A 17,456-nucleotide genomic window follows, 5' to 3' on the forward strand; every position below is an offset into this window, starting at 1 on the left:
AGTTCTTCACTCAGAGGGTGGTGAGAGTGTAGAATGAGCTGCCAGCAGAAATGATGGATGTGGTTCCATTTCAATGTTTAAGCGAAGTTTGGATAAGTACATAATGGGAGTGGTAGGGAGGGCTATGGTGCAGGTGCAGGTCGATGGGACTCGGCAGAATAATAGCTTGGCATGGACTAGATGGGCTGGAGGGCTTGTTTCTGTGATGTAGTGCTCCATGACTCTAGATCAAGCAGCATCCACCTTGAGAAAGAGATCACCAACCTGCATTAGCATTTCAGGTTAGTGACCTCTCATCAGAATTGGGGAAAAATTGGAGAAATAACTCATTTTCATTTTGCCCACTCCCTGAATATCCTCAGCAAGCTGTCTACGATGCATACCCTTGCACCCAAAATCAACAACCCTCCAGTTGAAGAGGAAAGAAAGGTTCACACCATTATATTCCATTTCACAGCCCTTTCAGAATGCTGCAAAGCACTTTACAGTCAACTGAATATTCCTGAGGCCTAGTGACTCTTGTAATATATTGACAAATAAGAAGCTTTATTTCCCCTCGGAGGGTAATCCAAAGTTAATTGTTAAGATGGCATAGTGGCCAATTTGGCATGGTAAGATCCCCAAAGCAATAGTATAAGTGAGACCAAATAATCTATTTGACTGAAGAATAAATATTGACCAGGACAATGGGGATAGCTCCTCATTTTTCCTGTAGTGTCCCGGGATTTTAGCATCCTCCGAATAAATCTGCTAAGGCCTCAGTTTAATGTCTTATCTAAAGAATGCCTGTTGTGACAGAGCTGCATTACAACAGCACTGCACTGCGTAGCAGCCCAGGTTGCTGAGCAGAATAAAACTATAAAAATGCCGAAAACCTTCATCCTGGTCATGCAGCGTCAGTGGGGAAAGAAACTGTTAACGTTTCAGGTCCGAGACCCTCCGTCAGAACTCAGAAAGAGAGAAAATACATTCCTTTAGGGAGCAGAAAAGGTGCAAAATTAGGATGGCTGGAACAAAATGAAAATCTCTGACAGGGCAAAACTCCAAGGGTCAGTTAAAATTAGATTAAGTACTGTTGTTTGAGTTACATTTTGCTAATACTAAATAATAACAGTAAAATCAGGTCAGACTACAAAAATAGAAAATAACAGAAAAAAAAACATCAGAACAGGCCATTCTTGTCTGCACAACACATACAAAATAGTGAAGGAACTCAGCAAGTCAGGTAGCATCTACAGAACGGAATAAACGTTGATATTTTGGGCAAGGCCTCCCTTGTATCCTCTGTTTTCTTTCTTTCTATATAGCCAGGCCTGATTGGTCTTGATATAGATCATTCCGTGCCTTCATATTGTGGCCACAGTGATCCCCTGCTCCGAGGGGCAGTGATGGATCAGGCAGCCTGCCGTACTCTTAGGATGGCTTTGACAGCTGGTAAAACTCTAATCCCAAGGTTCATCAACTATTAAAGCTGTCAATGTTACTCAATATTTGTGAACATCTGTGCCATGCAAAACCTTTTGCAGCCAGTCCAAAAGTAACCTTAAGATATCAGAATTACTCATTTTAGGAAGATTAATAATTACATACAGAATTAAAATTATTAAAATATTATCATGTTTAATTCAGAAAATAATCTCACTTACCTTTCTCCCAATCGCCATTTCTCCCATTTGTTTAAATTTGATTTGTCTAGTGAGATTCAGTGGTTAGATTTCCCAGCTGAAAGCTCGGAAGTCTGTGGAAGTTGGCTTGTGGAACACCAGCCAAGGACAGCAGGAATCTTGACATTAGCACAGGCAACCACTCGTAAGTTTGTAATATCTTTTCCCCTGCCTGATTGATTCCTAAACCTCATCAGTAAAGTGATGAGAAGTCATCTCCTCATTCTCACCAGTAAGATAAACAGAACCGTTTACTTTCCCTGTGTTTTGCTTTTAAGCTACGACATCAGGTTAAAATTGTAATTTACTGCCCGGTTGTCTGCTGACAAAATGTTGTACAGCAAGCCTGCTTCGGCATGATGTTCAGTTAACATTTACACAGCAGTCAGTTCAATTATTTGATGCTTCAACAATATGTCCTGTACAAAGAACTCATCAAAATGTTTATTAAAAGATAATTGGTAATCGTAAATGGCACGCGGCTTCAATAAGATTTCAGATCAGAAAAACTGAGGCTGATGACTCAGTGTTTTATTCAGCAGTGACATTCTAATGGCCTCCCATCTTACAGCTGTTCACAGACAAGTCATTACCCCCCTCTGCATGCTGGCTTATTGCTTTCTCATTTGGCAAGCCCTCAATTTTCACACACAGGTCCTTATTTCAATTCCCTTCATGTTCTGCTCTCTCTCCATCTGTCTGAGGTGTATGGCTCCTCCACTTCTTGAGCACTTCACCCCTCACCCCCCAGTGGCAGCCATGCCTTCAGCAGTCAAGAATGCTAAGCTTTGAAATTCCTTTATTCCACATGCCTCCGTATCCCTCTCTGCCTCTCTCCTTTCAGATGCTCCTCCCAACAATTCTTCATATGGGCAGACAGTAAATATTCTGAGTCAATACCTTGGCTGTACACATTGGGAAGCTCAAATAGCTTTCAAAACTGCAGCTTCTTTCGGTAGTTACTTGAGATACAGCCTTTCCAGCCTAATTACACCAATGTGAGTGATTAACCTATGCCTTTGGGTGTGGGAGGAAACCACAGCACCCGGCGAAAACCCACACAGTCGCGAGGAGAAAGTACAAACTCCTAACAGGCAGCAGCGGGAATGGAACCAGCATCGCTGGCACCGTAATAGCATTGCGCTAACCGCTTCGTTACTGTGCCACCTCAGAATTTTATTTCTGATGACACTAACAAAAAAACCACAAAATCCTTCAGTATCTGTTTGGTCGCGGGCTTTGTCTTCAATGTTTTGTTTCTCAACATGGCCTACTCCTCAGCACATCGTTCCTTGACACGTGGGAGATAGAGAGTGTGACTCAGTTAGTTGCAATTCCATTCATTAATTGGGAGAAGCACTCAGGCAGGAAGTGAGAAACAGTCCGACAGCATGATTTACACTGCCGGATGTTATCCCCCATGCTTACAGTGTCCGTTGGCTTTTAGTGAGCTATAACATGAACCAGACAGCAATACTTTGAAGGAGAAATGTGCAGGATTAAGTGGAATGAAACCTTTGTCCACCTCGAATTATCTGTTGGAGATCAGTGGGTGGGGGGGGGGGAGGCTGCCTTTTTTGCACCTCTTTGTTCACCTGCTGGAGTTACTCATATAATAGAGACTTCTAGAATGTAGACCCACTAATTATCTTTTAAATTTGGAGATACAGCACGGTAACAGGCCCTTAGAGCCCGACGAGACTGTACCACCCAATTTCACTCATGTGACCAACTAACCTGTGCAGCTTTGCAATGTGGGGGGAAGCTGGACACCCACGGTCAAGGGAGAACGTACGAACTCCTTACAAACACCGGTGGAAATGAACCCAGGTAGCCAGCTCTGCAACACCTTCACTTTAATCACTATCATGCTGAGCTGCCCCAATAATGATATGACTTGCAGGGGAATGTACAGCTTATAGTGTCCTGTTGCTGCAGTAGCCCTCGTTCTTAGTGTTAGAGTCTGTGGATCTGGGAGGATCCGCTTGTGTGGCTGACATGACTGCCTTTACAGATGGTAGTCATGGTTTCAATTGGTCGAGAAGGTGATTGGTGGATGGGGTACCAGTCAGAGAGATTGCTTTGGTCTGAATGATGGGGTGAATGCATTTTCAAAAGGCCAGCACACTACGGCTGGTTGGCTCATGATAAAGCTTAGAAGACACTGTGAAGGAGAAGATGCTATGTCAAATGGTGCCCAGTCTAAGAACAGTATGCTAGGATTCCCTGGCGTCAGCGACCCTCCCTTAAAATGATGGCGGCTGGGGAGCAAAGGGAAGGGGGGAACACGCTTTTCACTCACGTTTGACATTCAGGCGGCCAACGACCTCTGCATTCCCGAAACTGTTCCAGACCTCGCAGATGTAGTTCCCGGTGTCTGCAGGGACTGCCTTCACGATGAGTAGTCCGATGACGGTCTGCCTGAACCTGCTGTCCCGTTCCAGGGGGGCATTGTCCTTTACCCAGCGGTACTTGGGCGGGGGCTGGCCCGAGGCTTTACAAGGCAACACAACCCGCTGGTCCGCCATGACCACCCGGTGGCTAAAACCGTCCAGGATCGTTGGAGCAGAGTTGACCGGATCTGTTGGGAAATCCAGAGCCACAATTTTACAATTGATGCTAATTTTGCTGTCAATTAACAGCTTCTACTGCAAGCAAGGGAGAGGGGAAGTCATCTTCTGAGGAGAGAGAATGAGTTAATGTTTCAGGTTAAAGATTGTTCATCTTCCACGGTTCTCTGGTTTTACAGAGTCATAGAAATGTAGAGTTATACAATATGGAAACAGGCCCTCTGGTCCACTGAGGAGATTCAAAGAGTGTAGATGCTGAAATCTGGAACAACATACAAAGAACTATGTCAACCTGTTGAGCACTCCCCCCACCCCCCAACCAGCCCTTTGTGTGTTGTTCTAGCTCACCAAGTTCATATCAACCATCTACTGTACATTTACACTCATCCCATTTTACTCTCCGCTCTCCCACTCCCATTAACCCCCCACCATACACTGTGGACCACCTTCCCAACGTGCAGGCCTGTTGCAGTTTTATAATGCTCTGGTTAGACTACACTAGGAGTACTGTACTCAGCTCTAGTCACCTCAGTATAGAAAGGATGTGGAGGTTTTAGAGAGCATGCAGAGGAGATTTGCCAGGATGCTGGCTAGATGAGAGAACATGCCTTATGAGGATAGGTTGAGCAAGCTAGGGCTTTACACTTTTGAGCAACGGAGGATGAGAGGACAATTGGTAGAGGTATACAAGATGATAAGAGGTGTAGATAGAGTGGACAGCCAGAGACTTTTTCCCAGGATGGAAGTGGCTAATATGAAGGGGCATAACTTTAAAATGTTTGGAGGAAAGTTGGGGGGGATATCAGAGGTAGGACTTTTTTTTTCTACAGCGCACACGGAATGCACTGGCAGCAGCTGTGGCAGAGGCAGGTACATTAGGGACATTAGCAGACTCTTAGGCAGGCAAATTGATAAAAGAAAAATCGAGGGCTACGTAGGGGTGAAGGATTAAGGTTGACCTTGGAATAGTTTGAAAGGTCGGCCCAACATCGTGGGCTGATGCACCTGTACTGTGCTGTTGTATTCTATGTTCCAGCTGAAATTTACAATGGTATCAACCTGCACACCTTTGGGATGTGGGAAGAAGCCACAGCAACCAGAGGTAACCCACAAGGATGAGGAAAATATATTTGAAGCTCCATGCAAGACAGTACCCAAGGTCAGGATTGAATCTGGGTCCATGGTACTGTGAAACAGTGACTTTACTATTTGCAATACCTGAGCTCAATTCAAACCTGACCATATATATTTTTGTGTGACTATTTTACTGGTATCTAATATGTTCTTGCTATCTTATATGTGTTATATGTGATTTGTGCTGTGTATGACTGTTGGTACTGAGTTTTGTATCTTGGTCCCAAAGTAACACTGTTTCATTTGGCTGTATTCATAGGTAGTCATGTATGGTTGAAAGACAATTAAACCTGAACTTGAATATACTGATGCTATCCAAATCCTACTGTCGTGAACTCTTCAGATAAGTACGGAACTCCAGAGAGTGTCAGGCCTCAGCACTCTGATGCATTGAACCTCACTCAATTGTTTTATTTAGAACTTTCTAAGTGACTGGTTTAGTCATTAAACTTTCCTTGTGTTTTTTGTGCTGCTTGCTTTTTTGAATGCGGGTTCCTCGTGCATCCCGTTTTTAGTTTACTGATTTTTAGATGGTGCTATAGACACTATTTAAATTCGTCACATCTAGTCTTCATCATTGAGTCCTGATTTTGGGTTCCGAATGAACAAACTGTCTGTGTACCCTGGCCCTCTTGAGTAAGTACGCTCTAAGTCATTTGTAATTCTTCTGTTATGTTCTTCAATGAAATTCTCATCATTACTTTCAACCTTTGAGTCTTGAGCTTACTTCACTCCTTGGTTCATTTGACTGAAGATATTGTTACAGAAGAATTCAACCAGCATGGACCCAGCGCAGTTTGACCCATTATGTATAGCACTGGCAGTTGAATGGCATGAACACTGACTCCAGGAGATACTAGCGCCATTGCAGAAAGGGTCTGAAACTGGTAGGTGAGGTTTGCATTCTTTGGGTTCTGAACATTTGCTTGTGTGTCCTGCTATGTTTGTACAGGGTCGCTGTGAGGGGTCATCCTTGGGATGGTACAATAGAGACTCCAAGTCTTTCTGCAGTTTATTCATTCAGCATTCCCTAGTATTCGAGTTGCAGCCCTCTAAGTTTCCCTGAGACAGGAGTAAGGTGCCTTACATAATTTACCTCCTTTCAGGCAGGGCCCTTGTATGGGCCAAGGCCTTATGGGAGAAGAGATGTCCTGCGTGTTTTAATATCAAGGAGGGCATTCTTTCACCTTGCTGGGGGTCCAGAGGCAGCCAGCAGACTCTTCCATTTGCATCAGGAGGCTCTATCCATTGCCGACTACTCAATTGAGTTCTGAACTTTGGACACAGAGAGTGGGTGGAACATGAAGGCTTTATGTTACTCTGTTTCAACAAGGATTAAATGATCAACCTAAAAATGTTTTAGCAACCAGGAACCTGGTAGAGAATTAGGAGGAGCTTATCGATATGAATAATTGCATATCTGAGAGAAGGAGGGAGAGGCATGGCAAGTTTGCCTAGAGAGCCAGCTCCCAAAATCGCTCAGTGCCCTACTCCAGTTCCACAATCCAAGACGCAACCTGGTTCCTCAAAGCTTTCTCTGCAGGAGCCCTTGCAGCTGGGAAGAACCCGGCTCTCCCCAGCAGAATGAGAGAGAGGCGTGTGAAGCAGAGAAGCTGCTTATGCTGCGAGAACTTCCAGGATCGTCCAGTGAGGAGAGAACTGTGATGGTCTCTAGACTCTCTCCCAGTTCAACAAATTTCAGAGTGGTATTTCCTTCCCTACTGTCTTGGGGGAAAAAAAATCAATATACCCCTGGGGCATTGGTAGACTCTGGTTTGCTGGGAATTTTTTTAGATTTTGGACTGATCGACAGAACATAGAACATAGAAATCTACAGCACTTTCCAGGCCCTCTGGCTCACAGTGTTGTACTGACCATGTAGCCTACTCTAGAAACTGCCTACAACTTCCCCACCGCATAGCCCTTAATTTTTCTAAGCTCCATGTACCTATCTAAGAGACTCTTAAAAGACCCTACCACCATTGCTGGCAGTAAATTCCATGCAGCAACCACGCTAAGTGTGAAAAACTTACCTCTGACATCCCCTTATATCTACTTCCAAGCACCTTAAAACTATGCCCGCTTGTGTTAGCCATCTCAGCCCTGGGAAAAAGCCTCTGGTTATCCACACAATCAATGTCTCTCATCATCTGATACACCTCTATCAGGTCACCTCTCATCCCCTGTCACTCCAAGGAGAAAAGGCCAAGTTCACTCAACCTATTCTCATAAGGCATGCTCTCCAATTCAGGCAACATCCTTGTAAACACAAAATAATCTGCAGATGCTGGGGTCAAAGCAACACTCACAATGCGCTGGAGGAAGGGTTCCGGCCTGAAACGTCGACTGGTCGTTTCCACGGATGCTGCCCGACTGGTTGGGTTCCTCCAGCGTGTTCTGAGTGTTGCAACATCCTTGTAAATCTCCTCTGCACCCTTTCTACAGTATCGACATCCTTCCTGTAGTGCGGTGACCAGAACTGAACACAGTACTCCATATGGGGTCTAACTAAGTTCTTACATAGCTTGAACTCAATCTCACGGTTGATGAAGGCCATCATACCATACGCCTCCTTAACAACACTGTCAATCTGCACAGCAAGTTTGAGTGTTCTATGGACATGGACCCCAAGATCTCGCTGATCCGCCACACTGCTAAGAGTCTCACCATTAATATTATATCCTGTCTTCAAATTTGACCTTCCAAAATGAACCACTTCACACTTAACTGCATTTAACTCCATCAGCGGTAAGAACTTCTCAGCCCAGTTCGGCATCCTATTGATATCCCACTGTAACTTTTGACAACCCTCCAGACTATTCACAACACTCCCAACTTTTATGCCATCAGCAAACTTACTAACCCAGCCTTCTACTTCTTCATCCGGGTCACTTATAAAAATCACAAAGAGGAGGGGTCCCAGAACAGATCCTTGCGGAAAACCACTGGTCACCGACCTCCATGCAGAGTAAGAACCATCTACAACCACCCTTTGCCTTCTGTAAGCAAGCCAATTCTGAATCCACAAAGCAAGATCTCCTTAGATCCCATACCTCATTACTTTCTGAATGACTCTTGAATGGGGAACCTTAACAAATGCCTTACTGAAGTCTATATACACAGCATCCACTGCTCTACCTTCATCGACGTGCTTTGTTACATCCTCAAAGAATTCAATTAGGCTTGTAAGGCACGACCTGCCCTTGACAAAGCCATGCTGACACTCCCTAATCAGATTATGTCTCTCCAAATGCACATAAATCCAGCCTCTCACAATCTTCTCCAACAACTCGCCCACCACTGAAGAGGATCCAAGTTCCTAAATTAAGTCTCAACTAGCCACTCATGGCTATGGCTCTGGATGGGAAATCATTGGGACCTGGACAAATTTCTTATCTTTCCTTTCCTCTCAGGTTAATGATTGGTATGAATGAGGAGATGATTTGATTCCACCTTATTCGTTCTCCAGATATTCCTCTAATTTATGGTTACCCGTGGTTCCTTTCCGATAATCTGTGTATTAATTGGTGTTCTGGCACTGTTCAGGTTTGGTCAACCCTATGGCAGAATAATTATCTTTCTAAAGTTTCTGAGGTACCAGACAATGTTTCTGACATGCCAGTCTGAGTTTCTGAGATACCTGTTGTGAATTATACCAAGTCACCAGCCATAATCCCAAATTGCCTTCTGACTCCTCAGAACTGGACTCTAACTCAACTCTGTTGGTCTAGAGTGCCTCCAGAATATTTGGACTTGTTGAAGGTATATAGCAAGAAAAGAGCCATAACGCTTCCTCCACATAAAGACTATGACTGCGCTATTGACTTGCTATCAGGTACTTGTCTTCCCCGGGAAAGGCACTATGCTTTATCCACTCCCGAGAGGCAAGCCATGGATGACCACGTTAAGGAGGCTTTGGCGTCCAGGTTTATTCAACTGTCCACTTCACCTGCTGGTGAGGGAATTTTCTTCATATTGAAGAAGGACGGTGGACGAAGACCAGGTATTGACCCCAGGGGTCTGAATAAGTTTACTATTCTGAACTAGTATCCACTCCCTCTTATGAAAACAGCATTCAAATTATTACAGGGAGCAATGGTCTTCTTGAAACTTTGCAACCAGAATGCCTACAACCTTATCTGGATTTGAGAGGAGATGAATGGAAGATGGCCTTCAAACTCCCAGTGGACACTATGAGTATCTGGTGATGCCATTTGCCTTAGAAACCATAGAAACCATAAAAACTACAGCACAGAAACAGGCCTTTTGGCCCTTCTTGGCTGTGCCGAACCATTTTCTGCCTAGTCCCACTGACCTGCACACAGACCATATCCCTCCATACACCTCCCATCCATGTATCTGTCCAGTTTATTCTTAAATGTTAAAAAAGAACCCGCATTTACCACCTCATCTGGCAGCTCATTCCATACTCCCACCACTCTCTATGTGAAGAAGCCCCCCCTAATGTTCCCTTTAAACTTTTCCCCCCTCACCCTAAACCCATGTCCCCTGGTTTTTTTCTCCCCTTGCCTCAGTGGAAAAAGCCTGCTTGCATTCACTCTATCTATACCCATCATAATGTTATATACCTCTATCAAATCTCCCCTCATTCTTCTACGCTCCAGGAAATAAAGTCCCAATAAAGCCTTGGTGAACATCCAGTTTATTAACACCATAATCTGAGAAATGCTCAAACACCTCGTGGTTGCTTATTTGGACAATATTCTTATTTTTTCACGATCACTTCAGAACATGTCCAACATGTATAGAGTATTCTTCAAATTCTGTTGGAGGTTCAACTTTTTGTAAAACTTGAGATGAGCAAATTCCACATCCCTTCAATTTTTAATTTTCAACTAGAATCTCCAGATGGACCCTGAGAAGACTCAAGCAATGCAGAAATGGCCACACCTACATCAGTTAAACAGCTCCAATGCTCCTTAGGGTTTGCCAATTCCTATCATTGCTTCATTTGCAACTTCAGTTCTATTGCAGCTACACTTACTAAACTCACTAAAACGTTGGCAGGGTCTTTCCGTTGGACTCCAGATGCAGAAGCCATTTTCTGCAAACTTAAAAACAGATTTACCACAGCACCTATACTTGATCCACCCGATCCAGTCTTACCTTTTGTAGTGGAGGTTGGTGCCTCAGACATCGGATTAGGAGCCCTGCTCTCGCAGTGAACCACCTCTGACCAGAAGTTACACCCATGTACTTTATTTTTCAAACATCTCTCTCCTGCTGAGATGAAGTATGACATTGGCAACAGGGAGTTGCTTGCTCTCAAGATGGTGCTTGAAGAATGGAAACATTGATTGGAGAGGGAAAAACATCCCTTTATGGTTTGGATTGATCATAAAAACTTAGCTTATATCCAAGATGCAAAGAGGCTGAACTCTCAGCAGACACATTGGTTATTGTTTTTCTATAGTTTTAATTGTATTATAACTTACAGACCTGGTCCCAAGAATCAGAAACCGTATGCGCTCTCTATATAGTTTGATACAGTTGACAAGGAAGAAGTACCAGAGTTCCAGGCTGGTTGTTCCCATTAGATGGGAGATTGATTCTATTGTGCGAAAGTCCCAGCAACAACATGAGGTCAATCCAGACAAGGGGCCTCCCGGGTGTATCTCTGCCACAGAGGTGATTTGCTCCAAGGTTTTGAATTGAGGGCATGCCTCTAAGCTAGGAGTTTCATGTACATTGATGTTCATTAAGAGGTAATTCTGGTGGGCAGACATAACAAAGGACATCACGGATTATGTTTTGGTATGCGATATGTGTGCCTGAAACAAGGAACCTAGATCACTACCACAAGGTCTCTTACAACCTTTATTTATTCCCACTCATCCCTGGTCTCATATTTCATTGGACTTTATCACTGAACTTCCTCCATCCCAGGGGAATATTGTTATTATGGTTGTGGTGGACTGATTCTCAAAGTCTTGCCTCCTTGTACTTCTCCTCAAACTTCCCACGGCTTTGAAGACAGCTGAGCTTATGTTACAAAATATCTTCTGGATACACAGCTTTCCCTGGAATATCATCTCGCACCATGGCCAGCAATTCATGTCTGAGTTCTGGAAGGCATTTTGCAAACTCATTGGGTGACTGTTAGCATATCCTTTGGGTTCCATCCACAAACTAATGGGCAAACAGAGAGAGAGAGAGTGTACCAGGATTTGGAAAGATCTCTGGTTTCAGGAAATCCAACCACGTGGAATGACTATCTTACTTGAGCCCAGCTCACACATAATAATCTTTTATGCTTCTCCAGTGGAGTCTTTCAGCTACAGTCTTCTTTCATTCCTGGGAACAAGAGTCCAAAGTGTGTGTCCCTGCAGCCATTGAGTTGGTTAGGAGGTGCAGTCAGACATGGTCCAAGGCCAGATTAATTTCAATGTCCAACTCCCAACAGCCACAGCTTCAGGCTAATTGTCGAAGGCAACCAACTCCTTTGTTCTGTCTGAGCCAGCAGGGTTGGCTATCCACTTAACCCTTCCTATGTGGGTGGAATGTCAGAAATTGGCTCCTAAGTAAATCAGTTCTTTTAAAGTTCTGTGGAGAATCAGTCTGGTGTCGTACGCCAACGTTTATCACAAACTCTGCATTTTCTCCCTACCTTTCATGTTTCCTGCCTCAAACCCATATTCTCTAGTCCCTTAGCCCCTGTTTCCAAATCTCCTCCACCTCCTTTTATTGATGGTCATCAAGAACACAGTTCGGCCACTGCTAGACTCTCTTTTTATTGATGGTGAAGCACAGTATCTTGTGGACTGGGAGGGTTATGGCCCGGAGGAGTTGCTGGGTTCCCTCCCATAATATTTTGGATCCTCAGTTAATTACAGACTATCATAGCAGATATCCAGATCTTCCTGGGCTGTCAGGTGCTGGCCATTGGAGCGGGCTGGGTCTTGTCATGAACTCTTCAGGCCAGCATGGGGCGCTGGAGAGCATTTGTCCTCTGCTCCAACACATTGAATATCACTTATAGCCACACACATCAAAGTTGCTGGTGAACGCAGCAGGCCAGGCAGCATCTCTAGGAAGAGGTACAGTCGATGTTTCGGGCCGAGACCCTTCGTCAGGACCTACTGAAAGAAGAGCTTCAGTTAGTCCTGACGAAGGGTCTCGGCCCGAAACATCGACTGTACCTCTTCCTAGAGATGCTGCCTGGCCTGCTGCGTTCACCAGCAACTTTGATGTGTGCGGCTTGAATTTCCAGCATCAGCAGATTTCCTCGTGTTTGCGAATATCACTTATATATTTGAACTAGAACTTGTTAGGCTGGTTTAGTCATTAAGCTTTCCTTGAGCTTGGGCTGCACAAGAAACACAAGGAAAGTTTCCCAGCCTATTCCACATTCCCAGAGCATGCTCTTAGTAAAGGGCATGCACTGTAATTTAAATCTGATTGCTTTTTGAGCAACTCACTGATATTATAATGCATACATTATGTGCAGTCTTGATCACATACCTACAGGAAAGATGTAAACAATGTTGAAAAAGTACAGGGAAAATGTACAAGGACGTTGCCAGGTCTGGGGGACCTGAGTTATAAGGAAAGATCGAATAGCTTAGGACCTTATTCCTTATAATGTAGAAGATTGAGAGGAGATTTGATAGAGGTATACAAAATTATGAGTTAGAGTAAATGCAAGCAGCCTTTTTCCACTGAGGTTGAAAGAAACTACAATCAGAGCACGTGGTTTAAGGGTGAAAGATGTAAAGTTTAAGGGGAACACGAGGGGAAACTTCTTCACTCCGATGGTCATGACAGTGTGAACAAGGTGCCAGAACAAGTGGTGGATGCAAGCTCAATTTCAATGATTAGACAAAGTTTGGTCAGGAACTTGGATGCTCCTGGTGCAGCTCGATGGGAGTAGGCAGTTTAAATGGTTTTGATATGGACTAGATGGGCCGAAGGGCCTGTTGCCATGCTGTACTTTTCTATGACCCCATGACGTGTACATCCTGGTTGCAGAGGTGACCAGTCTACTAGTGGCCTCCGAACACAGCCCTGCTCTCAATTCTGACATCCTCCTTACCTGTCACCATTTGTCCAAAACAATATGAAACATGAGGAGCCTTATTAACCGTCAGAGCATGGGAGATTGTGGGGGGAGAGGCATACCTGACACAAACAGCCTGGCGCTGTTACTCTGCCGTGTCTCTCCGGTGTATTTGTGCCGTGTGATACAGCGGTAATTGTACAAACCATCCTCATTCTGCACGTCTAATATATACAAGGCTCCAGTAGGCGTGATGTGGAATCTAGATCCTGAAAACAGAACGATTTGAGAGACAATTAATTCTTTCCCTGCCAAGCTCATTATGAAACAATATTACTTTTGTCGAAATGCTTGAGCAGCAAAGCTCAATAAAGTACTGAGTTGATTTAAAAATAATGTCATGCCAATTTTTTATTAGCTCCCTCATTGCAACTGAGTTTTGTTTAGTCTTAAACCAATTGTTTTTTTTTCTATTTGAATTTGCAGGGTATCATTTAAATGATTGCTAAAAATTTCTTTCATTTGTTTTTATTCATTTGAAGTATCTCTGGAGTAAGTGCAGTGAGATGGATGTAATCCTGATTCAGGATGCAATCTCATTTCACTGATAGTTCACAGAACATTGCCAGAAAGAGTTTAGAACCGGCATTTCTGTTGGCTGAATAGAGGTAGACTTGACTTTAAGGTTGTGAAATTACTGGTGGGATGACAAAGGAGAAGCTTAAACCCACTAGCAGCTTTACGATAATAAAAGTTCAGCAAAATTGGGCCAAATTTTAATGGCTACAGCTCATTGCCCAGACTCTCATATTCAGTCCTCATTTCTTCCAGATGGTGATATCTGAGTGAAATAGACCTCTGCAACCCTAGTATCAAGCAAGAAAGTGTTGCAAATCCTGCAAGCCCTTATTGGTGAGAAGACACACTGCTGAAGATCACACTTTCCCAAGCTGCCCCGCTCCCTTTCCCACATTCCAAAGAGATTGACAGCTCCTGGCATCTGGCAGGACACAGCCTGCCCAACACTCAGAGACATTTAAGAACTATTTAAATCGCTGAAAATGAGAAGAGCAAAACTTATTTAAATATTGTAAAAAAACATTAATAATCTAAAAAGTAATAAAGAACATTGAAATAAAATACAATTATTAAAAATTTAAATCAGGTTTTTTCCTTTATCTCCATTCATCAATTCAAAATTCAAAGTAAGTTTATTATTGAAGAATGTATATGTCACCATATGCAACTCTGAGATTCTTTTTCTTGCTGGCGTACTCACAAATCCATCATAGAATAATAACCATAATAGAATCAATGAAAGACCACATCAACTTGGCTGCTCAACCAGTATGCAAAAGACAAAAAAATTGTGCAGATACAAAATGAAAGAAATAATAATAATAATAAATAAATAGTCAATAAATATTGAGAACATGAGATGAAGAGTCCTTGAAAGTGAGTTCATAGGTTGTGTTAACATTTCAATGATGGGGCGAGTGAAGTTGAGTGAAGTTATCCCCTCTGGTCCAAGAGCCTGATGGTTGAGAGACAATAGCTACTCCTGCACCTGGTGGAGTGAGCCCTGAGGCTCCTGGACCTTCTTCCTGATGGTAGTAGAGAGAAGAGAGCACAGCCTGGATGGTGGGGGGTCCCTGAAGGTGGAGACTGCAACAGAACTTCATATAGATACACCTATGGGTGGGGAAGGCTTTATCTGTGACGGACTACATCATGTCATAGAGTTATACAGTAATACAACACAGAAAAAGGCCTTTCAGCCCAACTGGTTCATGCTGAACGCAGCATCCTCCCTGCTAGTCCCAGTTGCTTACATTTGACCCAAATCACTTGCCTCCATGTGCCTATCCAAACGCAATTTAAATGTTATTATTTTATCTCTCTTGGCCACTTCCTCTGATAGTTCTTCCCACCTAATCACTATCCTTTCTATAAAGACCTCTCAGGTCTCTGTTTAAGTCTCTCCCCACTCATCTTGCATCTATGCCCTTTAGTTTTGGACTCCCCAACCCTGTGGGAAAGACTATGATTGCCTACCTAATCAATACCCCTCATGATCTTATAATTTTCGATGAGGTCACTTCTCATTCTTCTGTGCTCCAAGGAATAAAAGCCATTCTGAAGATCTGTTGTGACGTCCCTTATTCCTGTACAAACAAGAGAAAATCTCCAGATGCTGGAAATTCAAGCAACACACACAAAATGTTGGAGGAACTCAGCAGGCCAGGCAGCATCTATGGAAAAAAGTAAACAGTCGAGTTTCAGGCTGAGACCCTTCATCAGGTCCTAAGAATTCCTCCAGTAATTTGTGTGTGTTGCTCCCTTATTCCTCTGCCCGGTCTGCATGGTGTAGGGTCAGAGATGCAAACGATGGGCTCCAGTATTGGGGTCCATTGTCAGAAAAGAGGGACAGGAGCACTGACTTTGCCCTGGAATCTGAGCAGATCTGTGACATGGGAATAGATGAGTAGGAGGGATTCCTTTAAAAGAACCATCAGTCACAGTCAGTGTGACTCAAAACTGCAAAACCAATATTCTGAGCATAAAAAGCCAGCTGAAAGAGGAGGATAATGTTTACATGGCTTCCACAAAGAACTACCCCCATAGGTCAGTGAATTCCTTCCCTGCATCAGTTTGAGAACATTTGTTCTAATGGCCCAACGAATAATGGAGAAAACATCCGGGAGTCATAGGAGACTGCAGATGCTGGAGCAGAGACATTCTGCTAGAGGAACTCTTTTGGCCAAGCAGCATCTGGGGGGTGGGGGGTGAAGAAATTGTTGATGCACAAAATCAAAACCCTATCAGGGCTCTTCTTTGGAAGCTAAAATAAACACTTGCATTCCTTGGAGTTTCAAATGAGTAAAGTGTAAAATAGGGGAACCACATAAGGAAAAATCTATCTTTGATACAGATATCTCAAAATAAACAGAACTCATTACAAACAATTCTGGAGAAAATCACATTGTTGTGAATACTGCCTAATCGGATCATGCAAAGGATTTGTCTACTTGTGTTGGTTCTCTATGCCTCTCTTGTGCTCGCCCAAACCATCTCAGAATAATTCCTTACTGACTAATAGACAGCAGATAGTATAGAACACCACTAATGAATATTTGATAACTTAAAATAAAATACACAGGCAAGGGAAATTCAAGGCTACACTTCTTAAAATGCTACACACAAAGTGAACCGAGCAGCAACTACCTCAATTAACCCAGGTCGCTGTGTGACTACAACTTCCAAGTGTGTGATGGATATTCACTTTCCAGGGCCCGAGAGGCTCATTGCTAGGCTCTGCTTTCTAGCACAGCAGCATGGTCTTTCCAAAGGGTCAGGGCTGTTTGTGACAAAAATAAACTTCTAATATTCCTTGCTCAGCTTCTTGTTCTAAGCGAGAACCAATCTTCAGTTCTTATTGTAAATTGTAAGCAAAGATCAGTCTGTGTTAGAAGGACAGCTTTGCAAACAAACGGCATTGTCTACAGAGCACAGGTTGCTGGCCCACAGCATGGGGACTGGCTGTTCAAGAAATATGACATACAAAGTCAAGTGACCATGAGACATTTTCATCTGGATTAACCAAACATAAGACTATAACATCATAGGACATAAGAAAATAATTCTTTGAGAGGATTGGAATATAAAAGTAAGGATGTGACACCAAGACTTCATGAAGTCTTGGTCAAGCAGCACTTGGAGTATTGTAAGTAGTTTTGGGCCTCTTACCTAAGAAAAGATATGCTGACATTGGACAGTGTAATGTATGGACCTATTTCTTTTAAAGCAATGACTCCCCTTAGCACTATGTATGGACCTGTTGTCTACGCATGTGCATAAGTCACAAGAGAAGATTGAACCAGTGCTACAGGCACCCAAACTGGAAAATGCATCGCAACTCAGGCATTACCTGAGCCTTGTAAGCTACTACCACCGGTTTCTCCCAAACATTGCTATAGTGCTGCACTCGCTGACTGCACTGTTGCAGACCGGAGCAAAGTAGGAATGGTCAGGAAGATGTGAAAAGGCATTCAAGGAAACAAAGAGACTAAT

General features: G+C 43.5%; 1 protein-coding gene across 2 annotated transcripts in view; it reads right to left on the reverse strand.

Moving 5' to 3' along the window:
* Positions 1 to 17,456, reverse strand: part of LOC134347866 (cell adhesion molecule DSCAM-like) — an 804,792-nt gene that overhangs the window by 314,135 nt on the left and 473,201 nt on the right. For both annotated transcript variants that reach the window (XM_063050412.1, XM_063050413.1), the window contains 2 exons: positions 13,508 to 13,654; positions 3,967 to 4,245 (listed from right to left, as the gene is read on the reverse strand). In XM_063050412.1, the coding sequence (XP_062906482.1) occupies positions 3,967 to 4,245; positions 13,508 to 13,654 (426 nt within the window). The remainder of the gene's footprint in view (positions 1 to 3,966; positions 4,246 to 13,507; positions 13,655 to 17,456) is intronic.

Source organism: Mobula hypostoma, chromosome 6 (genome assembly GCF_963921235.1).
Source record: "Mobula hypostoma chromosome 6, sMobHyp1.1, whole genome shotgun sequence".
In the NCBI taxonomy this organism is placed as follows: Eukaryota; Metazoa; Chordata; class Chondrichthyes; order Myliobatiformes; family Myliobatidae; genus Mobula; species Mobula hypostoma.